Raw genomic sequence first — 24,680 nt, 5'->3', positions numbered from 1 at the left:
TAAAATTAATGTAACTAAAATATGTTCACTTACCTCGATGATAACTGTTTTGTCGCATTATTTTTTTTTTTATCACAAGATCCGGCTTGTATTATTGAGATTGCAAAATAATATCAATTTGTGTGGCGCGTATTGAACCTTTGCATCAGGCATTGCAAGATCTAAATCTGAATATTTGTTGTTACCATCTGACTAGGATGAAATATCAATAAGCGATCTCCTAGTATTCACTTTTAACCATAGCATCTACGGCTTGTTTTAATTTGAGCACCTGCCGCATATAACAATTCCATTTTTATGAGACCCTTGTTTCGTACAGCAAGACGTGTCACGTTCTAGGATATTCTGCCACCCTGCCATTCTACTGTTCCATCCTTCCGTCGAATAAGGTCACCTAGTTAAGATCAAGGCTTTGCTTGCTTCTCAAATTTAGATGCTCCTTAGGGCGTTAGTACTGACTAAAATGTTAAGATATTCTCTCTTCGAATACAGAAAATTAATCCCTCGATGTTTCCACGACGTACTAATCAAATCCAGTATTGTTTCTAATTACGTGCCGCCGGAGACGCCACCGTGACATTATTTTGAGATGTTTATCATCTTTATATGGTGTTACCGCAAGGCCTAAAAATATTATGTTTTCAGAAATACTGGGCATAATTTGCTGATTTAATCGGTAGTATGTTCTCTTCTTAAAGAAAACTTTTTTTATCCAAGTTTTCATGATGCACCGTTCAAACCTTTGAAAAAAAATATGGTTCAACTGACCCGGATCTTCTCTCATTATAAAGCCCAATCTCACCCAGAATAAATGTCCAGCGGTGAAAAGTATCCGCCAAATCTAACTAACCTCCAGTAAATCTAACTGGAGTACTTAAATGTTGTTAAGAAATACCAAGCGACAGGATGAATCATTTTGGTTTTTCAAGCTGGCGAGTTTTCCGAGCTTTAGAATTCAAAGTAGTTGTAGGCGCGAGATAGAGCTCGAAATTCATCTATGAATATTTGGTAATATCAAACAGGTTGAAATTGTAAATTGGCCACCGTAAAGCGTTAAAAAGCTGACGATTTGAGCGTTAGCACTTTGTCAGAGCGAGTGCTTTTTAACTCTTTACGGTGGCCAATTTACAATATCAACCTAGTTGATATTACCAAATTACCTTGTTACCCCCACCGACGCAGCACCACAAGTTTCTTTAGAAACTTACCCCCTTTATTCATCTATGAATAGACATTTCCAACGAACCTCATTGTAAATTCTCTACAAATTTATGACTACCGGACGTTTAGTTTGTGAGGAACAGTTCCAGACACTTAGCCATAGCCACTACACATAAGATGCGTTTTCTCTCTTCCCAATGCAATCTGCCGTCATACATATTATGTTGCAACCATGAACTCACCAAAGGCCTGGATTATAAAAACAAAATTGAGCAACCTCGTTTCATGGTCACTGAGCTCGAACGCAAGAAACAATTGCAAAACACTTAAGGTCCGGTGAATTATGTTATTTCCGTTCGCTTTGCTCATATATTTACTTGTATTTTGTCTCGTTGCATTGTATTCAATTCTCGTAGTGGGATCTGAAAGATGCGGTGGATAAGCTATCGTCGGCTCTTTCAGATACTTCTGTTGCAGTTATCGGGTACGTATCGACATCCCTAATTCAGAGCACAAAATGCATTTCTGTTCGGTCGAGAATCAATTGCATCCGTTGTGTTAAGCATAATCTATGTCCATGACTTGGTCAAAAGCGGCTTGATAATTGCCAGAAATATCTTACTAAGGTTTCTATGTTATTGAATTTTCGCACGGTTGCTTCAAATTCCGTGGCATGGCAACAGCTGAGAGCAGCCATGATTGAGATCTGTGTTATGTATCTACTCGATGTTCTTGAATATCCTTAAAATTAATCTATTATTTGTCTAAAAGACAAGAAATCGTGCTCTGATCGTACGTTACGGCAAAGCATTTTTAACTTTCACTCACTGAATTCCTGGGTGTTAGATGTCAAATATAAAATCAAGGCAAAGTTATGGCATCCACGACACGGTACTCGCTTCGCTTGCGTGGTTTAAAGCGCTAGACCTTCAATGATGATGAAGATTCGCAATTTGGCCTTAAGACTGTGAATAGTTGCAATATTTCACCCGAATTGGAATCACACTGGGGTGAAAGAATTAATGATAAAGTAGCTTTATGAATGTCATAATTAGTGTTTCTTCTGCAATAACAGGGGATTTATGCTGCTTATTGTTGACTTTGCATTTCTTTATGCCTTTTTGAAAGATGACAAATCAACAGATGGCAAACCTACAGTTCTCTTTCTAATTTGAAATAGGTTACTAAGTTGTCGCTTCTGGTAATGCCTTCTCTTTGGAGCTATACTCCTCCTAGCCTCCAAGTTTGCCTTATCAGTAGTAAATTAATCAGTAATAAATTAATCAGTAATAAATTAATCACTTTTTAGACAAGAAGCTATTCTAATCAATGTTGTCTTCGGCCAAATGTTCATAAAGCTTACCAGTCTTCAACTGACTAGTTGTTAACCGTGCACTATAATTTTATGAGGGATTTGGACCTCATATTGATGCGATAGATGTGTTTTCTTTTATTTATACGATTGCTGTGGTGTGTTGATATGTGCTTTGACTTGGAAAGAATAAATGATGACAGAAATAAGCGAATAGCAACGATGGAAAGAAATAGATCGAAAAAGACGAACTTGCAAATGCTTCCTTGTGGTGATGGTTGATATTTCCTGACTTGATTGACTACGGATATTAAAAGATAGATTAATTTTCCCGCATTCACAAAGCGCAGCAATAAAATTGTTACACATGGATACAATATACATTTACTTATTTAGGGGACATATTTGCTACTTATGTTAACAGCGACACTTAACGTGCTGACACATTTACTCACTTCAGTTTTACCTTTCTATCGAACTTTTAGGTATTCTGCTGCGAAAACGGACAGATGTTGTTCTTGGCAATGTAAACGGCAAGTTGTCTTGTGCTCATTTTAGTTGTATAACTTTTTGTGTTATATATGAAAATACCATTTTTTTCTTGCTTAGCTGTCTGCTGCAAATGACAAGAAAAAATTAGGTCTGCAATGCGTAAACGTGTGGCTTACGAAATTGAGCTGCTTTTTAGTGTCTGATGTCTTATTGAGTTTCTTTTAGAGGAGCTAAGATCTGATTACAGTAAGATAGTTTTCAATATTGTTCCTGTTTTCAATATTGTTTCTGAGATAACTAGCATACAATAGTCCTGAAATGTTCATTTTTAAGTTGAGGATTAATGGCCAAACTTTGTTATGGAGGTCTCATTTTGACAACACATTTAAACTGTACTGTGTTTAGTTGCTATGTAAATTTAACCTACATATCTTGTGAAACCGAGCTGAGTTAAAGTAAATCATCTTGTCTTGGCCTGATAGATACAGTTATGATTTTGTTTACGTAACGAAGTGGAATTGAGTTCTGAAGTTATTAGGATAACTCTAGGGAAGCATTTCATATGAATATTTTTGGCATTTTGTGTACCAGTACACGAAGAGTAAACTTTGAAAAAGGGCCGGGGCATTCGGAAAATGATGTAACTACACCAGAAGCCATTGAGAGCTTGATTTGGTTCGAATGTATGACTAATTTTGACAATACATACATGTAAAGTAACACGATGCTTAGTGAGCACAGGTTTCTATTTTCATTTACTATAATTATTGTATTGGAATTGACTGCATTTTCAATAACGAACAAAGAAAAATTCAGTTGAGGTAAGTGGATATGGGGTTGCAAATGGAAGAATTTAGGGAAAAAAGATAGGTACATCACAAGTTCAGAACACAAGCAATATTTAGTGAGTCATATGCTTAGTAGTACACTGAAGCAACTTTATATCAACATTGCTAAAATGATAATAATTTTTGAATAAACAAGATTTACAATTTGACCTAGGGGTTTTATATAACAGTTAGTTCAATAGACATAGAGTGTCTGAATAAGAGATTTCAGGAACAGTAATCAGCTGATTCATTACTTAATCATAAGAGAGTTCAAGTACAGGCAAGTGAGTGATAGTATAATATGATTTAAAGTACCCGAATTTTTCAAGTTTTCTTATTATTTAAATTGTAATTTCATGCCACTGTTTCCCAAATTCAACTATGTACATACATAAAATGAATAGGTGAACTTGACATCATTATGTAAATGGTCGACTTAAAATGCTATCAAAATTTGTCCTTCTCGTAAAATCCTACTCAGGAATACTATGTTTTAATCAGCACGACCTCCTTCGTGTAAATCTGATTGGTTTCTAGTGTGATCTATTGTTGCTGAGCCTATATTATATCTGTACTTGAGTTTTGCACTAGTGACACATGAAAAAGGCACCTAGCTGTTATCAGCCAATCAAGAGTGTAATTTTACAAGTATGTCAGTATTGTGATGAAATATCCACAACCAAACAAGTAACTGATCAAAGGTTCTGTTAGTCAACTCTTGAATTGGGTAAGCCAATGTAATTTGCGTGGTCAATAGAAATGGGTGTTTGATTTCCATACTAGGGTATGAATCGTTAGACTGGACGGTAAATGAGCATTATGAGGAATATGATGTCAAACTAAATTAGGCCTCAAAGACAGAAAGTATGGCCTGATTAGTGCAAGACAATCACTGTTCTAGATTTTGTTGTAAAGGTTTGTTCAATGAAAGTTCAAAAGGGTGCTGTTTTGTTTATCATAAAACTATTGCTCCAATATTGAGCTCAGCATTTACTTGCGGTGCAAGTGAAGGGATAGGCATGTAAAAGCTTATGCGCTGGATGGAACGCACGGAAATAAGGATAAGCATATATGCATATGATTATCAAAACGTTGCCTTCTTTTTATGCTTATACTGTCTAGTTAAGACTGGGTTGGCATAAGCGTAAGGATTAACATAAGCGAAAGACTTTCAGGCAATCAGCAAGCACTATGCTGCTTATACTAACCATGTTCCTATTTAACATAACATCGACTTTAGGAGCGCTTGTGCTCATGTTTATGTTGCAGCTGTGCCCATGCACCTGCGCATTTGCTTGTTATGTTTATGCCTATGCTTGTGTTGCAACTAATTACCGCGCTTGAAGCCTGTCTAGCACTTCTGAGATATTTATTAGCACGAGGATGAAAACAAATACAAGGATGTTCACACCACTCTAAAGTTTATGTTTTTCGGCATTCTTATTGTAAGTCAGTGGATACTCAAAACAAGGATTTTTTCCTTATTTTGAGAGTCAATTCCTTGAAATGAAAGGATCAAGATTTCTGCTTTTAAGAATTTTATACTCTCCAATTAAAGTTCCTCAGTTTAAGAATACCACCATTAAAAATAAGATTTACATTCCTTGTTTTAAGAGTTATTACTTTGAATTCTCCGATTTTAAGGGTATCTCCACTTTTCAATAAATATCTCAAATCCTTGCTTTTAGCAAGTATTCATTCTATGTAGAAATGTTTTTCCTCCAACTAGATTTATGATAAATGCTTGCCAAATTTTAGAAATATCTGTGGAATTGTGCTTGTCAATTTCCTATGGAAATATAACTATAAATATATTTGAAAAACTATTTGACATGAATTTTTCTTTCAACACACTCAATATCTGTGTTTCATGAAACAAGACCACAGTTTTGATTGTTCCTAGTTTACCCTAAATAGAAAGCACTAGGAATATCCTTGTTGCATGTAATTCACAAAAATTTTTGATTTCAAATGACAATCAAAGTGGTTGTCAAAATAAGTCATAAATATATAACTTGCCGAAGAATAAGCATGGAATGTAAACTGCTACCATTTGTAATTTTTACTTACAATACATACATAAATATACATACATACGTTTATTTAAAGCATTTGAAAGCAAAGATAAATGACAAAGGATGCTCTAAAAAGGGATAATTTGGATATATCAACAAAGTTGAAAGGGTAAATTGGCCACCGTAACGATTACGAAAGCTGACGTTTGGAGCGTTAGCCCTTCGTCGGAGCGAGGGGCTCCGACGAGGGGCTAACGCTCGAAAAGTCGGCTTTTGTAATCGTTACGGTCACTAATTTACCATTTCAACTTTATTAATATATCCAAATTATTTCGTTACTCCCACCGACGCAGCCCCAAACAGTTTCTTTCGAAACTATCAGCCTTTGTTCATCTTTAAAAAGGGAGTTTAGAAGGTTGGCCCTATGTAAAAAACTCCCAAAAGAAAAATCTTAAAAATATTCTAATACTACGAAATATTTAAAAATGAACCTAAAGAACGCTTAAAACATGTGAAATTTCCCACCCCTACAACCCATTCAGGCAAATCGTTCCATTATTTTAAAAATCTCACGAAAAATGAATATTTGTAACAGTTGCAACTGGATGCTTTGAACCTCAGCTTGTAATTATGATCACTTTTTGTTCGATTTGACGCTAACTGGAAAAAGTCTTGGAATTCAAGATTTCTGAGAGAAAATATACATTTATAACATTCGATCAGAGAAAAATACCAAAAATTACTGAGCCAGAGTAAAGAATCTCAAACTAAATATAAACCACTAGTTGACAGAATTAAAGTCATACACCAGCAAGGATATTCATCCTTGTAAATGGATTGTTGTTGTCACTGTCAACTTATTATTGTTTTAATCTTCAATATGATTCAAAAGAAAAGTTGGTGTATCAATTTCTTGAAGCACATGTTCTAGGTGTAAAGCCTCTTAGCAACAAAGGTCGCCATTTCGTTTGTTTATCACTCGCCAAAAACTATCAAATGCATTCAAAAGCCTGAAATAGAACAGGAATTGACCAATCGAGCGAGCGAGCGAGCGCCATTCATCACATCATACCTACAACTCGCACTTGCGCATGCGCGCAACTCACCTGTTAAAAAGGAGTTGTAGTCTACCAAATAAAGGCCTAATATACTTGTATTGCAACCAAGTTTAAATATCAGTGCTTATCTGAACCATTATGAAGAGAATTTAAAGCACTGCCAAACTCACAGGAAGTCCTGAAATCTTAAGGTCTAAAGTCATATTCAATTTCCAGACGACAGTAGTGTTTAATTTTTAAATGGCAACAAGAAGTCCTATTTTCACTCATCGGCTAGAAATTGTATTTCAGCATGGGCTAAAAAGACTGATTAAGTAATTTTTTACTGGGCACGTGGTAAGAACAGGATAAAAAACAGGATAAAAAACGTATTGGGAATGACTTTATGTGAGATGTGACGCACCGCTTCGTCGCGTTAATTCTAGCGATACATAAATCGGGTAAACCAAAACACTGTCCAACAACTTGTTTCAGTGTTTCTAAATATAAGACTCCTCGCTGTAATCTGCACTTAGAAGACAAGCTGACTGTAAGAAGCCGCGTGTGAAATCCATGCAACAAAGATGAACGAATCACTAGATAAAAAACGATCTTCGACAACATGTTTCACCCATACATAGAAAATAACCGCTTTCTAAAGCGTTTAAGCTTACGTAACTTAGCTATGCGGAAGACTGGAACCTATTCTCGACGATAATAAACCACGTGACAAGCACTCTGTTCACCGTGACAAATCCAGCCAGCTAGCCAGGAATAAATATCTTAGGTCAGGACATAGTGTGGTTTACACTTAGTGTAATTCACACAACAGGTTGTAAGATGTTTGATACATTGGGTCAATTTGGAGAGTAACGATGTAATATTTGAGGACGCAGTTGCTGTAAATTCATGCAGTAGAAGTCAAAATAAATGCGTTTATAAGGCGACTATCTTGAAATCAAGTACTATTATTCGGAAACTAAGGTCGTGTTTGTCTGACTGGTTACTTCGCAATGAAATGGCCAGCGTTTTGTTGGAAAATTGACGAAAATTTTAATTCAACGCATGAGAGTCACGTGTTCAATCTTGCTCCTTTTTTTATTCGATTATTTAGATAGATAGATAGATAGATAGATGGATAGTTTATTACCAATTAAAATACATTGCAGCCATAGGCTGAATTGCGTACTTTTCACAATCCTTGATTATATAAGACTACATAAGACTACCAATTACAAAAATGCTAAAACCTAAATAAAATTACTATTATAACTAACATAACTGATATACAGCAGCGGAATAGCTTAAAATCTAGGTTAGCACACGCGCACATAGCCGGGATAAATGAAGATTTAAAACGATCAGTGCGAAAGCGCGGCATGTTAAAAACGCGCCAGTGTCTAGTATTGTAAGCTGAAAGATGCCTATCTGGCAGCAAATTATATAATTTGCGAGATGGATTTGAGACAGACAAAAACAGATCCGTACATAATTTCATGCGTCTGTCATAGAGGGAAGCTAAACCGTGCCTTTCCAAAGAGTCATGGTATGACAGTTCTGGTGAAATGATGGATAATGCGCGTCTTTGGACCCTTTCAATGTCATCACTAAGATACGCAGGTAACGCATGATGGAATATCTATTCGCAGTATTCCAGAACAGGACGTATAGTTGTACAATAGAAATTAATTATGTCATCCGCTGGACCGCGGGCTCTCTTTATTTCTTTTATCGGTTTTCTTCTTTTGTTCACCTTGCAGTCAGACTGGTCGAAGGGAATGCCCCCAGTAGAGGTCGTGTTGAAATATCGTACAACGGAGTCTGGGGAACAATTTGTCATGATTATTGGGAGCTACCGGATGCAAATGTACTCTGTCGCCAGCTGGGTTTTGAAGGTGCACTGGTAGCGCTCCGTTCTGCTGCTTATGGAAAGGGAACAGGAGTGATATGGTTGGATGACGTTGAATGTAAAGGAAATGAGCGCTCAATTTTCCATTGTGGACACAAGGGATGGGGAGTTGGGAACTGTGATCATAGCCAAGATGCTAGTGTGATTTGCATTCCAATTGGTAAATTTCTAAAGCTAGAGATTGGAGGATTAACGATAAATATTACATCTTTTTTACCTTCGAGGGTCGCTTTCATGTACATTTCTTACAACCGAAGTTCCCCTATATGATTTCCAAATATTCACAATCATCGATTCTGACCACTTTTTTGTTTCCAACAGTTCGTTTGAGTGAAGGAGTGTTCTCCCACAAGGGTCTTGTTCAAGTTTATCATGGTAAAACGTGGGGTTGGATTTGTAACCAGCGGTGGAATAAACAGAATGCAGATGTGGTTTGTGGAGAGTTAGGTTTTTTAAATGCCGTAAATGTTTACGGCAGTTTAGAGGATAAAGGTGGCGTTATATGGATGAAAAATTTGCGGTGCACCGCCAATGAAACATCAGTAATCTTATGTGACCATGACGACTGGAAGAACCACAGCTGCACAAATGGTCAACTCGCGGGTGTGGAGTGCACTGTGCCTGAAGGTGAGATTATCGTATTCAAAGGAAAACAAATAATAGAATTCTGGTACATTTTTGTTGCTATCTTCAGGAAGAGCGATTCTGAGATTTTGGCTTCTTTCGACCCAAACCTATTTGTACCGGAAATTAAACTTTGATACACCCTATGGCCTTAACAACTTGACCAATGACCAAGTTTCGTCAAAGAGGAATGAAATTTTATACTATGTCTCGTGGATAGAAGTATGATAGCCTCGTAGCAAAGTTCCCATAAAAAAAAAAGTAACACTTGAAAATATCCCTAAAATCAATTTTTTTGGCGATTCTCGAGAAGATTACACTAAGGCATCGGCTCTCTTTACTCATCCTATTTATGGAAATGGTTCACAGATTAGTCTCTATGGAAAAGGGTATAAACAGAGTATAACAGAATCATTAATTCTAACGAACAGTGATCATGAATTCTCATTACTTTTCACAAGTTCGAACAAATGCATTAAGCTTTGCGACTAATCCTTATCAAATTAACTAATATCAAATAATATGGAAATGGGCGTTAACTTTCATATAAAATAACTGCCACATCTGAAAGGTGAACATTTTATTTCACATCAACAGTGAGGTTAGTTGGCGGAACTGCCTCATATAAAGGTCGCGTCGAAATATTCTATGATGGAACCTGGGGAACAATTTGTCATGATTACTGGGAACTGCCAGAAGCCTCTGTTCTCTGCCATCAGCTGGGATTCGAAAAAGCGCTACTTTCTCTTCGTTCTGCTGCTTTTGGGCAAGGGTCAGGAATCATATGGATGGATGATGTCCACTGTGTTGGAAACGAAACAGCGATAACCCAGTGTAAACATACAGGATGGAGGGTAACAGATTGTGATCACACCCAAGACGCTGGTGTGATTTGCTCACCGAAAAGTAAATATACTCTAACGCTTGATAAGAGTTGTTCAAAGGGCGGATAATTCCATTCAATGGATAAATATTTATCCAGTAGAACAGTGTTAACAAAGTCTACCACTCTATCCACCGAAAAGCTTTTATTTATTGGATAGCGTTTTACACCCTTACTACTACCAAGGCCTGAGTTCATAGACGTGTTCACCAAAATACATTTGTTTTCCAACAGTTCGCCTCGGTGGAGAAATCTATGCTACCCAAGGTCTGGTTCAGGTTTATCATAACAATGCCTGGGGATGGATTTGTAATCAGCAGTGGGACGACATAGACTCAAAGGTGGTTTGTCAGGAATTGGGGTACGAAAATGCAACACTGTTGTACAGTGATCCGGTGGATAAAGGTGGAATAATTTGGATGAACAAAGTGAATTGCAATGGAAGCGAAGGATCTTTAATCTCGTGTGCTCATGATGGATGGCTAGATCACAGCTGTACAAAAGGTCGACTTGCCGGTGTGGTTTGCAGTACTCCGAAAGGTCAACCTTGACTTTTATTTCGACATACTTTCGCTTTTTAATTCACAGGTTAAATCTAAGCGCTATTAATAACTCTACTAGCGTACCATCACAAACGCTGTAGTTTTGATTCAAATACTCATAAAATTTGAATGAATAACTTTATAAATAATTTGATAAGTGGATGAATAAATCAATTTAGTTACATTTATCGACAATTTGGTTTGTCCTTTTTATTTTAACAGTAAGACTTGTTAATGGAACAGCGCCTTACAATGGTCGTGCGGAAATATTCTACAATGGAGAATGGGGAACAATTTGTCATGATTATTGGGATAATCCAGAAACAAAGGTCTTCTGTCGTCAGCTTGGATTTGAAGGAGCAATTACAGGACTTCGCTCTGCTGCTTTTGGAGAAGGCTCAGGAAGTATATGGATGGACGACATTAACTGTACCGGACAAGAGACTGAAATATCTCAGTGCGTACACAGGGGATGGAGAGCAACAAACTGTAAACACAACCAAGATGCCAGTGTGATCTGCATCCCAAACGGTGAAATAATCTAAAAAAAGATCCATGAACCTGATTATTGTGACCCTAAGAGCTATAGCGGACAGTGTTCTTTTTATTGTGTTACTTGAAAGTTAAAAGCTAACACCTGCTGCTCGATCGTTTATAGTTAAACTTTGCATTTCTTTTCTCTGTAAAGGCGGTTTTAAGACCGGTCGAAAAAGCGAGAATCTTCCATGAAAATTTTGAATAACACTTGTCACCTTTTCGTTAGCTCTTTTTCGTGTTCTCTTCGGTTAACCTTGTCCTGACCTTAAACACAAGTAAGGTCTGTTTGCAGCAAATTTTGTATGAGGTATAGGGGCAGACATCTAATCATTTTGACAAAAGACTCTTAAACACGTTAAAAAGCACTTTCGCTTGGGACACATACACCTGTAACTTGGCTTTCGAACGACCGATACCAACCTTAATTACTTTTTGCTTTTAGTTCGCGTAGGTGGAGGTGAATATTTAGGTGAGGGTCTGGTTCAAGTTTATCACGAGAGGACATGGGGCTGGATTTGCTATGGTCAATGGGACAAAAATAATGCTGATGTAGTTTGTCGAGAGTTAGGATATACAAATGCTTCTTCATCATACAGCAGTCCTGCAAACACAGTTGGCAAGGTGTGGATGAATAATGTGCAGTGCCAGGGAACTGAAAATTCATTACTTTCCTGTGCCCATGATGGCTGGAAATATCATAGCTGCACAAACGCTCACGTGGCTGGCGTGTTTTGTGCTTTTCCTGAAGGTAAGTGTATGTCGTAATCAGGCATAATTTTGCAAACAAATTTCGCTGACAGAAAAACAAAAACCAAAGGTAAATTTAATATTCACCAGGGTGACTGTCGTTGTACACCGAGAGCAGAAAATAAAAGATTGTTTCTCTGAGCAGATGCCTTATATAGCTAACTTTATGATTTTGAAGTTCAAACGGCCCTAAGGGGCAGCTGTGGAAGAGATAGCGAGGTCATTACTTTCCATTACGGGTAGGCCGAGGTTTTAGATTTTCCCGTAACGACCTCACTCGCGGTCGTTACGTCGTTTATCCTTTTTTTCTGATGCCCTACACACGTTAGCTTTCTTTACAGTTTTCTATGGGATTAAGCGCGCGGGGCCGTATGGATCATATAAAAAACAACTTTAACTTTAATTCGGTTCCGCGCATGATATTTCCATTAAGACTAGATAAAATAAAGTCAACGGATATTAAAACGTGTTGTGGTTTCGGAAAAATTGAAAAGTCAGGACAGCTGTCAAAAGGCTCAGATATATTGAGAGTCATGTTCGGACATTCAAACATGAATATGATTTCAAGACGCGTTTAACTTTCAAGTCCTGTGACATGCAAAGGTGAATGTTTTTTTATACCATTAACAGTGCGTTTAGTCGGTGGAACAAGGCCATGCAAGGGCCGTGTAGAAATTTTCTTCAACGGGGCCTGGGGAACAATTTGTCATGACTACTGGGAACTGCCAGAAGCTAATGTTGTATGTCTTCAGCTGGGATTCGAAGGAGGTCTATTAGCACTTCGTAATGCTGCTTATGGACAAGGGTCAGGAATCATATGGATGGATAATGTCAATTGTACGGGGAAGGAGAAAGCAATATCTAAGTGTAAACATAAGGGATGGAGAGTGTCAGATTGTGACCACAGTCAGGATGCCAGTGTCATTTGCACACCAAAAGGTAGGGTTGAGTAAAGTTCTATGTAAAAAAAAAAAATGTAGTAAGGCGAAAATAGAAGTGACTTTTTTTTTTAAATGAACAGTTGTCATTGACGAAAACGTGACGACGCCACACACGAGATGCTGCTTTTGAACCAATGTGTAGATTACGTCAAGAATGATTTGATTTTATGTGTCTTCACACAGTCCGTTTAGCAAATGACGCAGTGGCCAGTGACGGCCTCGTTCAAGTTTACCACAACAAAATATGGGGCTGGATCTGTGATCAGCAGTGGGACAAAAACGACGCTGATGTCGTTTGTAGCGAGCTTGGGTACACAAACGCTATTTCAGCGTACAGCCAGTTCTCAAACAAAAACGTTGATGTATGGATGAACAATGTGCACTGTGTTGGCAATGAAATATCACTGTTTTCGTGTAGACGCGATGAGTGGGAAAGGCATTTCTGTCCCAGTAACAAACTAGCCGGTGTGGTATGCAAAACTCCTGAAGGTACTTTGAAGACATCTTTCGAATCTAAGTTTCCGAAAAAAGTGATGCATCGATAGATCTTTAAAACCTTTAGGGATTGTACTGACCCCAACCCTCCCTCCCCCCCCCCCCACACACACACAGATACACGCACGCGCACACACACACACACACACACACACACACACACACACATACACACACACACACACACGCACACACACACACACACTCGATCCAGACAAACCGACCTTATCAAGATTATGCCTTTTAGCAAAGGTATTTGCCATCAAAGATTTTGTTACCTTGGCAAAAAAAACTATTTTAGCCATATACAAGAGGCCAACAGGAACACAAAAGATCCAACCTTAATCATTTATCTGTTTTTAATTTTGTTCACTTGACAGTCAGGCTAGCTGGGGGAGATGCTTCATATCAAGGTCGAGTTGAAGTATTTTACGATGGAGCATGGGGAACAATATGCCATGACTATTGGGAACTACCGGAAGCTAATGTAGTCTGTCGACAACTGGGATTTGAACAAGCATTGGAAGCTCTCCGTTCAGCAGCGTTTGGAGAAGGTTCGGGTGTCATTTGGATGGATGACGTAAATTGTACTGGAAATGAGACTGCAATTACTTATTGTAAGCATAAAGGATGGAGAACGACGGACTGCACACATAAGCAAGATGCCAGTGTGATTTGCATACCAAAAGGTAAGATATTCTGAGCCAAAAAAATGTCACGAGAAAAGAGATATATAGTCATTAAGATCTATAGTCATTGAGATATATAGTCACACTTTCTTTTTTTTAATCAAATTTTATGAAAATAAAACCGCCTCCCGGTTAGCTCAATTGGTTGAGCACCGGACTGTTGTGCTGGAGGTCGAGGGTTCAAGCCCCGGTCGGATCAACACTCAAGGTCTTAAAAATAACTGAGGAGAATGCGCTACCTTTCTATAACATCAAGAAATGTTCAGTTTTCCTGTCATGCAATTTACGTTTTGTTTTTCCAATAAAAAATCCAGTAAAAATCCGGGCAGTCCCAACAACTAGCCTTCTAAACAACTTTTGACATTTGGAAACGGTTGATCTTATCTTTGTATGGAAAAAAGGACTTGATGCGATGAGCGCTCTGAAAAATCACCATGAGATCAACGCAACCATAAAATTTATTAATGCAGGTCTTAAGTTGTTTGGTAACAATTTTACTTTGCATCCCTAAAAAAAGTAAAACTAAGATTGTTTTCTTTTTGGGAACTGTGGTGGTTGGATTAGTCGGTCTGTTTTGCTGTCTGCTCAAAACATCATTGATGTTGTAATTTACAAATCCAGCCGGATAACCATTCTGTAGTAACAACTTCCTCAGTTCGCCAAGACAGGATCGCAAAAGAGAAGGTGACGAACAGATGCGAAAGCAACGAAAAGTGAGTGTGCGGAGGAGGTTTACTTTGTATTTTCTAGGTGTGAAGGAATCCATTTTGTGCACAGGCCAGTAAATGTCTTCTTTCGTTAAATAGATGTCGAGAAAGTGTGGAAAGTTGTTTATAAGGCTAGTTGTTGGGACTTCCCGGATTTTTACATTGGAAAAACAAAACGTAGACTGCATGACAGGAAAACTGAACATTTTAAAGTGCTCACAAGTGCCTCAGTGTCATACATCTGCTATCATTAGCAAAAGGTCGTTCTGATGCTCATTGCAAGATAAAGGAGACTCTATTAATTCAAGAACTTAAACCTACTCTAAAAGATAATGTCAGCAGCGATAAGATTTATCTGTATTAGTTTGCATCTTTGTATATGCAAATATTTTTCTTCTCAACTTTTGCTCGTTGTAATGTTAATTAGTTACTTATCTTAAATTTAAACTTAGTTGCCACGTGTATTATTAGCTGTCACTTCTGAATATGTCTGTGGAAACATACGAAACGTCAAGTAAAGTTTACTAATCTTGTTTTCCAACATGCGTTTTCCAGTCATGCTTGTAGCTGCAGTTTGTGCTATTTCTTACCGTTTACTTAACTTAGCATGTTGATCCCCGAATAGAAAGGAGATGAGGAAGGGATTGTTTTAAAATAAACCCTACCCATTGAACAAATATGACTTTACGCAGGGCCACCTAAGTCGTATTTTTATCACGCTCATTCTTATTCCTAGTCTTGTAGAGAAAACTAGGCATATGCCCTGTTTAGTGATTTATAGTAAAGTTTCATTTGAGCCATCCGTGGAGTTTTCTGTGAACATCTCAGCATTTGTGTGTGTGTGCGTGTGTGTGTGCGTGTGTGTGTGCGTGTGTGTGTGTGTGTGCGCGCGTGTTGTTACCATAGAGACTCCGGTGAATGTTCAGCTGTCCACAAGTAAGTTCATTGTCTGTGAGAATGAGACAATGAGCTTCAAACGCTTATCTGATAGTAATCCAGCTGTTGATAGCTATGAACTGTTTGAGAATGACACCCTTGGGAAGGATGACCACAGTTCGGGTGTATGGAAGAGAAAGATGGCTAGCTGGGGAGTGTTTTTTTATCGATGCGTCGTCAAGAACGCCATGGGTCATGACAGGACGTAAAATGTGTGTACTGTAAGTACCTCCCGTTGTCCCATACAGAGCCTTAGAAAAGTTTTCTAAAGTTTTGTACGGGACAACGGGAGGTACTTACAGTGCACGCGTTTTCCGTCCTGCCATGTGGCAACAGCACGGGAGTTGTTGTTTTCGTAAACTGTTAAAAGGGCGACAGCCAACAACCAAGTTGAAGACGAGTGGCCGCACAAGTGGCTTTATAGTATGAGCGGAAAAAATTGAAACACCTACTCTAACACTTTGATGAGTGTATGTTATCATATGGGCCAGATGGTATTGGTCTATTACGATTGTTTTCAAAAATAATAAGACAGAACATTTTTTTAATTAAGTAAGAGGCAAAATCCTCTTCGACGAATATACCTTTTGAGTGACCTCAGAAACAGCTAAATCATCCCTTATTGCAATACATCTCATTTTTATTAAACTGAGAGTCTATTTCCATATCGGTCCACACTAATCGATTTGTACGTCAAAAACACGGTAATACATGTCCTCCACTCACTTATGTGACCGGGAGTTATACTCTGTAGAAATTCTGTCACGAAGAGAGATATCTGAGATACTAGGTGTTGGGATGAAACTTATTTCGGACGCAAAACATTGAAAACAGGCTACCTAGATTTCACAGTCAAAACAAGCAGCATACTTTATTTGCTCGCCTGTAGTGACTTGAGACATCATCGTTTCTGCTTAGTGAAGACCCTTTCAGTTCCAAGGTTTGTCGACAGTTGAAGTGCGAATGCACTGTTGGTAAAAAGACTGGTCAGGCGAGTCTCCTTTACATTCGTATAAAAAAAGTGTACTTGATTTTGTATCAACTACACAAATATGCCTCCAAGAAGGCCGCTTTTACCTCACAGCTGGGTACTGCTTAGCGTGTGTGTTTTGAGTTATGGATGCACGGAGAAAGTTTGGAGAGCACCAGAGAAGCGTAAGCGTTATTTCAGGCGCGGGCGAGTGCCCTCCAAACTTCCTAAGTGCACACATATCTAGAGATAAACGCAGCTAAAAGTAAAAACCAATTGTTATAGTAATTCTTTACTGGTTCCGAAAGGTAATCTTTTGTGATGAACTAGTCAAATCTTAAAATTTTTGAAATCAGGATTAAATGATATGAGGGCATTTCTTCTGGAGAGATGAATCTCAAATTTACTCCTTTTTAGTTCCTGTTTCTAGTCCTGTTCCATCTGAACAGACAAAGGTTGATGAATATGTCGCTATTTTTGGCTCAGTTGGTGGGGTCCTCGCCTTGGTGGTTGTATGTATAGTTCTCTTCATTTTCAAACCTTGGAAACGCTGGCAACGTAAGTAAAAATTATAATTATAACATAACCAAAGTAAAGCGCGCGCTCTGATTGGTCAATTTAGGGTCCCCCATTTGCCCATGGGTATACGCTGCTGACGTGAGCAAATGCAAAGACTATTTTTCCGCGCGCGCTTGTTTTTTCCGGTCACGTAAGATTTCTTAAATAAAAGGGAACTCTTAAGCTACAATGTATCAATGTTACGTTATAAAACAAATGGTAAACACCACAGCGTACACTATTGAGTTGTGGATGCACTTGGGAGGTTTGCTAAGCACTCAAGAAGCCAGAGTCGCTCTCGGCTATCGCCTCGAGCGACTCTTACGCTTCTTTCGTGCTTAGCAACCTCCCGCGTGCATCCATAACTCAATAGTGTACGCTGTGGTGTTTACCATTTGTTAATTTTAATGGAACATACCCAAAGTTAGAGGCTCTCAAAAGGTATATTTACCCGTCCAAGCTAAATTGGATTCGTAGGAAAGAAACACTAAAAGAGGGTAAGAAAGAAACAAAGAAAAAAAGGGAGAAAATGAAAATAAGAAACCAGAAGGTCTTCGAAATGTGCATCTGGGTAAAAACCAAGATTTCCTGACATCGTGATATCTTTGAATTTGTGTGGACACCTACAATTTCAAAGAATGTAGATTGCAGGTGCTTATTGAAAATCAAAATCGACCATTCATATCAGGCATATTAGACAATAAATGAATGATAACCATCGATTGATTGATGCAACCGCTCTCTGACCTAATTTCCTAATACTTTTCTTGCAATTTTCAGGTCAAAACAGAGATAGGTGAGATAAAGTGACTTATTCTAATGAGTTAAATATCTGGCTAATAACTAGAAAGCAGAGAAAATATAGTTATCGCCTGTTAAATGACGGGGGGTTTCTCTACATACATACTCAAGTATAATTGTATCTAAAACGATTCCCCCTCTATTGTTTAAACCTTGTATTAAGGTTCACGTTCTTTCTAAAAAATCATTTTTCGTGTTCTAAGTTAGCCGGTAACTGTGATGTTAAGATAAACTTTTGGTGAGGCATTAATTTCTCCTCGTTTCCAGCTGAGCATAACTGATAAGATTTTTTGTTAGTCAGTTTTGACCTCAAGAAGAGATCCCTAGATGCAAACTGTTTTTATAGCTACTGTTTCTGATATTTGATTTTCTTTCAGACCACCTGGGGTCCGCGAAGAAGCAATTAGGCCCGAAATTGTGAGTACGATGATCAGCCAAGATGTTGTCAGCAGAATACTACACGTACAAGCATACACGTATAGGCATAGAATATATACTATAGCTAAATATGATTTTTTTCAAACGTTCAGCGATTGCAACGATGTCAATTAACTGAATTTAAGAGAGGTGGGCTATATTAGCCATAGAATACATTTTTCCGAGCTTTATAACGGGATAAAGCCCCGCGGAATGTTAGGAGAACACCAGGCCCCAGTTGTTCAAAGAACGGATAACACTTTCCAGTGGATAAATTGCTATCCGGCGGATAAGTGTTTCCAAAATGTACTGCGCTTTCCATTGGATAGCGATTTATACAGTGGATAGAGTTATCCACCTTTCGACCAACCGGAGCCAGGTGGCGAGTGATTAATAAGCTTTCGGAGTATTCTTCCGACATCCCAAGCGGCAAGTTAATCTTAAGAGCACAGAGAAATTCGTTTTATTGCCTCTATGACATATTTTTATATTAGTTACATGTGGGCTCCATAGCCTTATAAGGTATCCGCTTGAAAACTGCATTCACTAATCAGACGATGCGTAAACTTTTCATTATATTATACCGGCGAAGGGCTAACGCTCGAAACGTCAGCTTTTGTAATCATTACGGTGGCCAATTTACCATTTCAACTTTGTTGATATATCCAAATTATTCCAAGAATAGTTGGCGTGTAATAGCAGATGGTCATGAATCATACAAACAAATTGAAGCAGATTTTAGTACATTCTGCAGGCTTATTCCTGGCTATAATTAATTGTCTAGTTACCCATGCGATCGAGTTGCTCTCGCCACCAATCTAGAAACTAATTTATGACTTTACGATTACTTAGATATCGCAAGACAATAAAAACTGAAATTAAGATATGGCGAGAGTACCAAAGAAAAGGACATTTACTTCGGTACCCTAGGTAGTTGTCTAAGGGAAAGGTCGTGTTTTTATTGAGTGTGGCCTACTTTTCTTTTAAATTACAGAACGAGGCACTTGACTTGGAAGGCAGTAATGATAACAATAGCGTCTTGTGTCGTGGGCCAGGAACTCACATTCTTATGAGTAGAATAAGATCAGAGGAAAGGGAAGACGCAGAGCCGACGCTGGACAATTTGGAAATAAATGAATATGCAACACTTAATCCGGGAACCCGCTCCTGGGAAGTGGAAAGAGAAAATATAATCATTAAGAAGATCATTGGAGATAGTTCTTTCGGTCAAGTCGCTCAGGGTACAGCTACAAGCCTGCCAGGAAGAGAGGGAAGAATAACGGTGGCCATAAAAATGCTATATGGTATTCTACTTACACTATATTTAAAGCGACATCTTTCGAACATTTAAACGCATATCTCATTTCTGGAATATTTGCTTGAGTTGTATAAAGGTCTTTCCCTTTTTCATATTTTTTTTTTTGCATAAAATCTAGATGGCGGTACAGTCGAAGAAAGAAATGCTTAGTTGTCTGAGGTCGAAGTTCTGAAGAAACTCAAACCTCATCCCCACCTCATCCAACTGCTGGGATGCGTCACTGTATCAGGTTAATGGAATCACGAAACCGTTAAATTACACAGACTTTTACGCCCAACTAGTGGCATATGTACATAAAATAATATTTTGTCATATTTTACCTCAAGATAGTCTCTTAATATCATTTTAACGCCATGCCCACCTTTTTTAGCAGATTAACTAAACATTTGAAAGGGGAAAAGTAATTGTTTGTAACATGGTGTGGTCACTTGGAATGTGGATCACGACGTTTCCACTGCATACTTCTAGCCTTCTTCAGGCTTTGAGATCGATTGAGTACGTGTCACCTATATACTGTTGTGCTCAGCTGAGATTGGATGGAATTTCATGGCTGCGATTAGTACACCGTACCTTTTGGATCAGTTTCCTTCTGTGGTCCGCTGCTGCACAGCTCTCCTGCTGTTGTGTTTTTTGATCGTTGGAATCCAGGCTTCCAGGATTTCAATTCCACTTTCCCTCTTACTTTTTGTAGGGTGAAGTCCTATGTGAATTATTTCACCCTGCGTGAATAGGAATGGAGATCACGATCCATAAACTTTACTTCGTTCCAGAGCGGGCGGTGTCCGGTGTTGTTAGCGTACTCCGAGACGGAAGAGGTCTGCATTTTAACGAGTCGGATATCCCTGTCGTGTCCCTTGATTCCCTCGGCCTGGAGAGGTCTGCCAGATTCGCCATACTCACAGAGAGAATCCTTTGGACTGCGCCATCCTGTTTAGCCAGGTCGACGGTATCCTTTGGGTGTGATCTTAGCGTAGTCTCTGACTTGAAAACAGTGCGTATGTTTCGACGCTGTAGACAGCCTGACAGTTCAATCACAGCTGAAGACAACAGCATCTAGGTGACTCGTGGACAGTTGACTTCAACGCCTGAAGAATACTAGTAGTACACAGTCGAAACGTCGGGGTCCATATCCCAAGTAGCCACAAAGTATATTACGATATAAATTAAGCATGTTTTTTTGTTGTTGTTGTTGTTGTTGTTTTTTTTTTTGGAAAGCTGGAGCTTTGATTTTATTTTCCATTTTCTTGATCTTTTGACACAAAAACCTCTGATTATTGCCGACAAATCTCAACAGCATATAACTGTTGTGGGAATGACGCCCATGAACCTTGTGAAAGACCTTGTTGGTTACGAGCTCGCTGCTTTTCTATTTTAGCGGACTTGATTTATGTACGGAGGGCATTGAGGCAGACTCAATTATTATCTTTGCGTGTCCCTTGTGATAAAATGTGTTTCTTTATAGGTATCTTCTAGACAATTTTTTTTTCGTTATATGATCAATTAGTAACTTTCGTTACTAATTGATCATACTGTATGTAAGCTGTGTTCTTAATTTTCCACAGATCCTCTACTCGTAATAATCGAGCACATTCCGTATGGAGATCTTTTGGGTTATTTAAGGAAGAGCCGAAACGTAGATGATAACTATTACAGCGACCCAGATGTTAAGCTACAGACGAGTTTAACTTCCCTGCAGTTGATGAAGTTTTCTCGGCAAGTAGCTGATGGCATGGAATATCTGTCGTCCAAGGAGGTAAATTTGTGTGTTTGTTTGTTTGTTTGTTTGTTTTTTTCTTTTAACAAAGGATAGTAGTCTCTTTTCTTGCCTAAGAAACCATATAAACTTTATTTCGCCATTGATAAGTATGTAATAAATCTTCATATCATTTTCATACCTTGAGATCTCACAGATAAACCAGACCGATCTGAAATTCTAAAATTTCGACTTTGGACACTGTCATCTGAAAACTAAATCAATAACATGAGTGCTCACGCCCTAACGGAGGGATTTTCCAAAAGCTGCCGCTGTGATTATCACAAACACACAAACAGACAGACAGACAGACACACACACAAACACACACACATACGCACACACACACAAACAGACACACACACTCATACACACACTCATACACACAGACACACACACATACATACAAAACACACACACACACACACATACACACACACACACACACGCACACACACACAAGTACAAGATAGGCTTCCGCGGAGCGTTTTTAAAAATTGGAATAAAAAAATTAAGTACTCCACTTTGTTGCACATTTGCAGAACCTAACCCAGGGGCGAGATCAAAGCTGTTTAGTTACGAAGACATCACTTTAATATCTGCCATCAAGAGTAATAACAACTGTCTCGTTTTCCTATACGTCCGTCCCTTAAATTGACGCTCAAACGAAGCTACTAGACGATGCCTATTGTTACAAAGGGGTAATTACGATGACTTTTACTTTGCATTATGTCTGACAGATTATTCACCGCGACCTTACAGCCCGCAATGTCTTGGTTGGAAATCAGGAAATATGTAAAGTAACTGATTTTGGAGTGGAGCGACACGTGGGCCGGGAAAATACCTATCAATGTAGAACAGTGGTATGTGCATTTAATTTCGTGGAAATATTTAAAATGCTTTTTAAAAACTTGCATTCAAACATTTTCTCACATATTTTCTTGTAATTTGCTACAGATTAAAGCGAAGAGTGCCGGCGAAATGGACTGCTATTGAACCATTCGAGAGTGGACTATACACCACGCAAAGTGATGTGTAAGTTGTTAACTGCCTTATTAATTTGTCGAAGCTTGATTATTGCTTTAAATATTATGTATTTTGAATGCTTTAAGACAGTTTCAGCTTATCAGTACCCACAGACAGGAATTTATTTGAATTGTTTCTTGTAAATCAGGTGGAGTTTTGGAATTTTGCTTTCAGAAATTTTCACAATAGGTATGTGTTTGTTTGAAAAGACAACGTTTCAGCCATCCGATCAAGGTTAAGTAAATTGAATCATGAATTGCTTTTTCTAATTTTTTTTTTCTTTTTTTAATTCCAAATCAAACAAACATTGTACAAGTCCACAATACGACTGGCTAAAGTCGAAGACGCTTCATTTAAAACTATTAGCTAGTCATATTAGAAGGTAGGTAACTGATCAAATCAGTCTTATGTCAATCAACTTCTCTCTTTAGGTGGCTTGCCTTATCCATCTTTTAAAGGACCACACGTGATAAAACTACTTAAACAAGGCTACAGAATGCCAAGGCCACAACACCTGCATAATGATTTGTAAGTACTTGGTCATTAATTTGGAATCTATTATTTAACTTATTATTCATAAGTTATCCACGAGGTACATATATTTATCATCGTGCAGAATGTCTATTGTTCAACAGTAAGAATTATATTCCAAACGAAAGTAAAATCCCCCTATACCATAAATAATCAAAAGCAAAGAGGAATTTCAAAGATAAAATAAAGTTGATCGAGAAGAGCCTTATAACATCATGAAAACTTAATTCCAAATCCTAATTTGTAGGTACAAAATCATCCGATACTGCTGGCAAAAGAATCCTGATGATCGTCCAACGTTTGAAAAAATTAGGAAGGATTTGAAGGAAATGGAAAATCAACATCAGGTGAAAGAAAATCAAACACAAATGTCATTCAAAGGCCTTGGCTTTCTTTGGTTGATTACTGTCTTCTTTTTGTTTTGACAGAGGTTCATCAACATGCAATTGTACGACAACAAGCTCTACGAAAATTTGGATTGAAATTGATTTTCAAGAATTATGGAAATCTCATAACCCAAACTGGCAAAGTCATTATATATTCTAACAAAAATGATTCGGTAGTCTACAAAGTTATGAATGTAGGAGAAAGATATTTAGTCAGTCTTACAACACATTTCTCTTTTGGAAGGACGCACTCAAAATCGATATAAAGATTTGAGATTAAAAGCTAGTATCAACCCGTTTTTGGCTAGATAACGATACAACTATTAACAAAATTTAAAAGAAAATAAACAAAATACCATCCTGGGCCTAGTAATTCGAAGGCCGACTAGCGCTAACCCAAGGTTGAATTTTGATCCAGGTTTTTTTTATTTCTTCTTTCAAAAGCCTTTTTGGGATTATATTCTCTATTCCTTTTAGGGCCTCCAATCATCATATTTTAGACGAAGAATTAGCAGTAATTTTCTTTTAAAGCTTTCGCATCTAAAATCAGATCTCGCAATAAAATGGGTTATCCCTATCTTTGAACAACTTGGCTTAGGTCTATTAAGGATACGTAGTTATATGAAACTCGGCCTTTTAAAAACAGTCGTGGTTTCTTTTATTCCCTAATATGTCTTAGAAAGCTCTTTTAGTCCACTGCAGCAGCACACATTGAAATGTCGCCTGACTTACTTGTCTTATTACTAAAGAGGCTTGTCTTGGGACTGAGATCACGCAGCTGCCTTCAAATGCCCAATGTGTGAAGATAGATACGAAGTAGACACATCCTCTTCCATCAGGGTGGATCTAACAACCACCGAATCAAATTGTTTGTTCAGTTTCTATTTTTCATCGGGTTCGATTAGCTGTGGTGGGTTATCATAGTTGCCTATGAGCGTTGGTGTCATAGTAATATGTAAACCGAGATAAAAAAGAAATGTTCTTTTGTGGTTAAGTTTAAATTAAATTGTATAGGATTATTTTAAATCTGTTATCGATTTTCTGGTTTCTGTAAATACCGCCG

The 24,680-nt window shown here is 38.0% G+C and overlaps 1 protein-coding gene across 2 annotated transcripts; it reads left to right on the top strand.

Annotated features, from left to right (window-relative positions):
- The first annotated feature begins 1,443 nt into the window (after positions 1–1,443).
- On the top strand, positions 1,444–23,504 carry LOC111343074 (scavenger receptor cysteine-rich domain-containing protein DMBT1-like). Of its 2 annotated transcripts, XM_088727621.1 has the most exons (22): positions 1,444–1,645; positions 2,959–3,006; positions 8,608–8,916; positions 9,078–9,383; positions 9,978–10,286; positions 10,498–10,803; positions 11,028–11,336; positions 11,785–12,090; positions 12,720–13,028; positions 13,214–13,519; positions 13,906–14,214; positions 17,245–17,385; positions 18,166–18,181; positions 18,564–18,603; positions 19,598–19,907; positions 20,040–20,150; positions 21,484–21,674; positions 22,415–22,537; positions 22,632–22,709; positions 22,849–22,889; positions 23,132–23,228; positions 23,479–23,504. In XM_088727621.1, exons 1-16 carry the CDS (start codon positions 1,591–1,593, stop codon positions 20,069–20,071), a joined length of 3,411 nt encoding a protein of 1,136 aa, XP_088583747.1. In that variant the 5' UTR covers positions 1,444–1,590; the 3' UTR covers positions 20,072–20,150; positions 21,484–21,674; positions 22,415–22,537; positions 22,632–22,709; positions 22,849–22,889; positions 23,132–23,228; positions 23,479–23,504. The 2 variants fall into 2 exon arrangements, with proteins under 2 accessions (XP_088583747.1, XP_088583746.1); XM_088727620.1 differs by lacking the exons at positions 22,849–22,889; positions 23,479–23,504 and having other exon boundaries at positions 23,132–23,210.
- The last annotated feature ends 1,176 nt before the right edge of the window (positions 23,505–24,680 follow it).

The sequence above is a fragment of the Stylophora pistillata genome, chromosome 7 (assembly GCF_964205215.1).
Source record: "Stylophora pistillata chromosome 7, jaStyPist1.2, whole genome shotgun sequence".
In the NCBI taxonomy this organism is placed as follows: Eukaryota; Metazoa; Cnidaria; class Anthozoa; order Scleractinia; family Pocilloporidae; genus Stylophora; species Stylophora pistillata.
The sequence above is the reverse complement of the archived record's forward strand: the minus strand, read 5'-3'. Positions and strand labels throughout refer to the sequence as shown.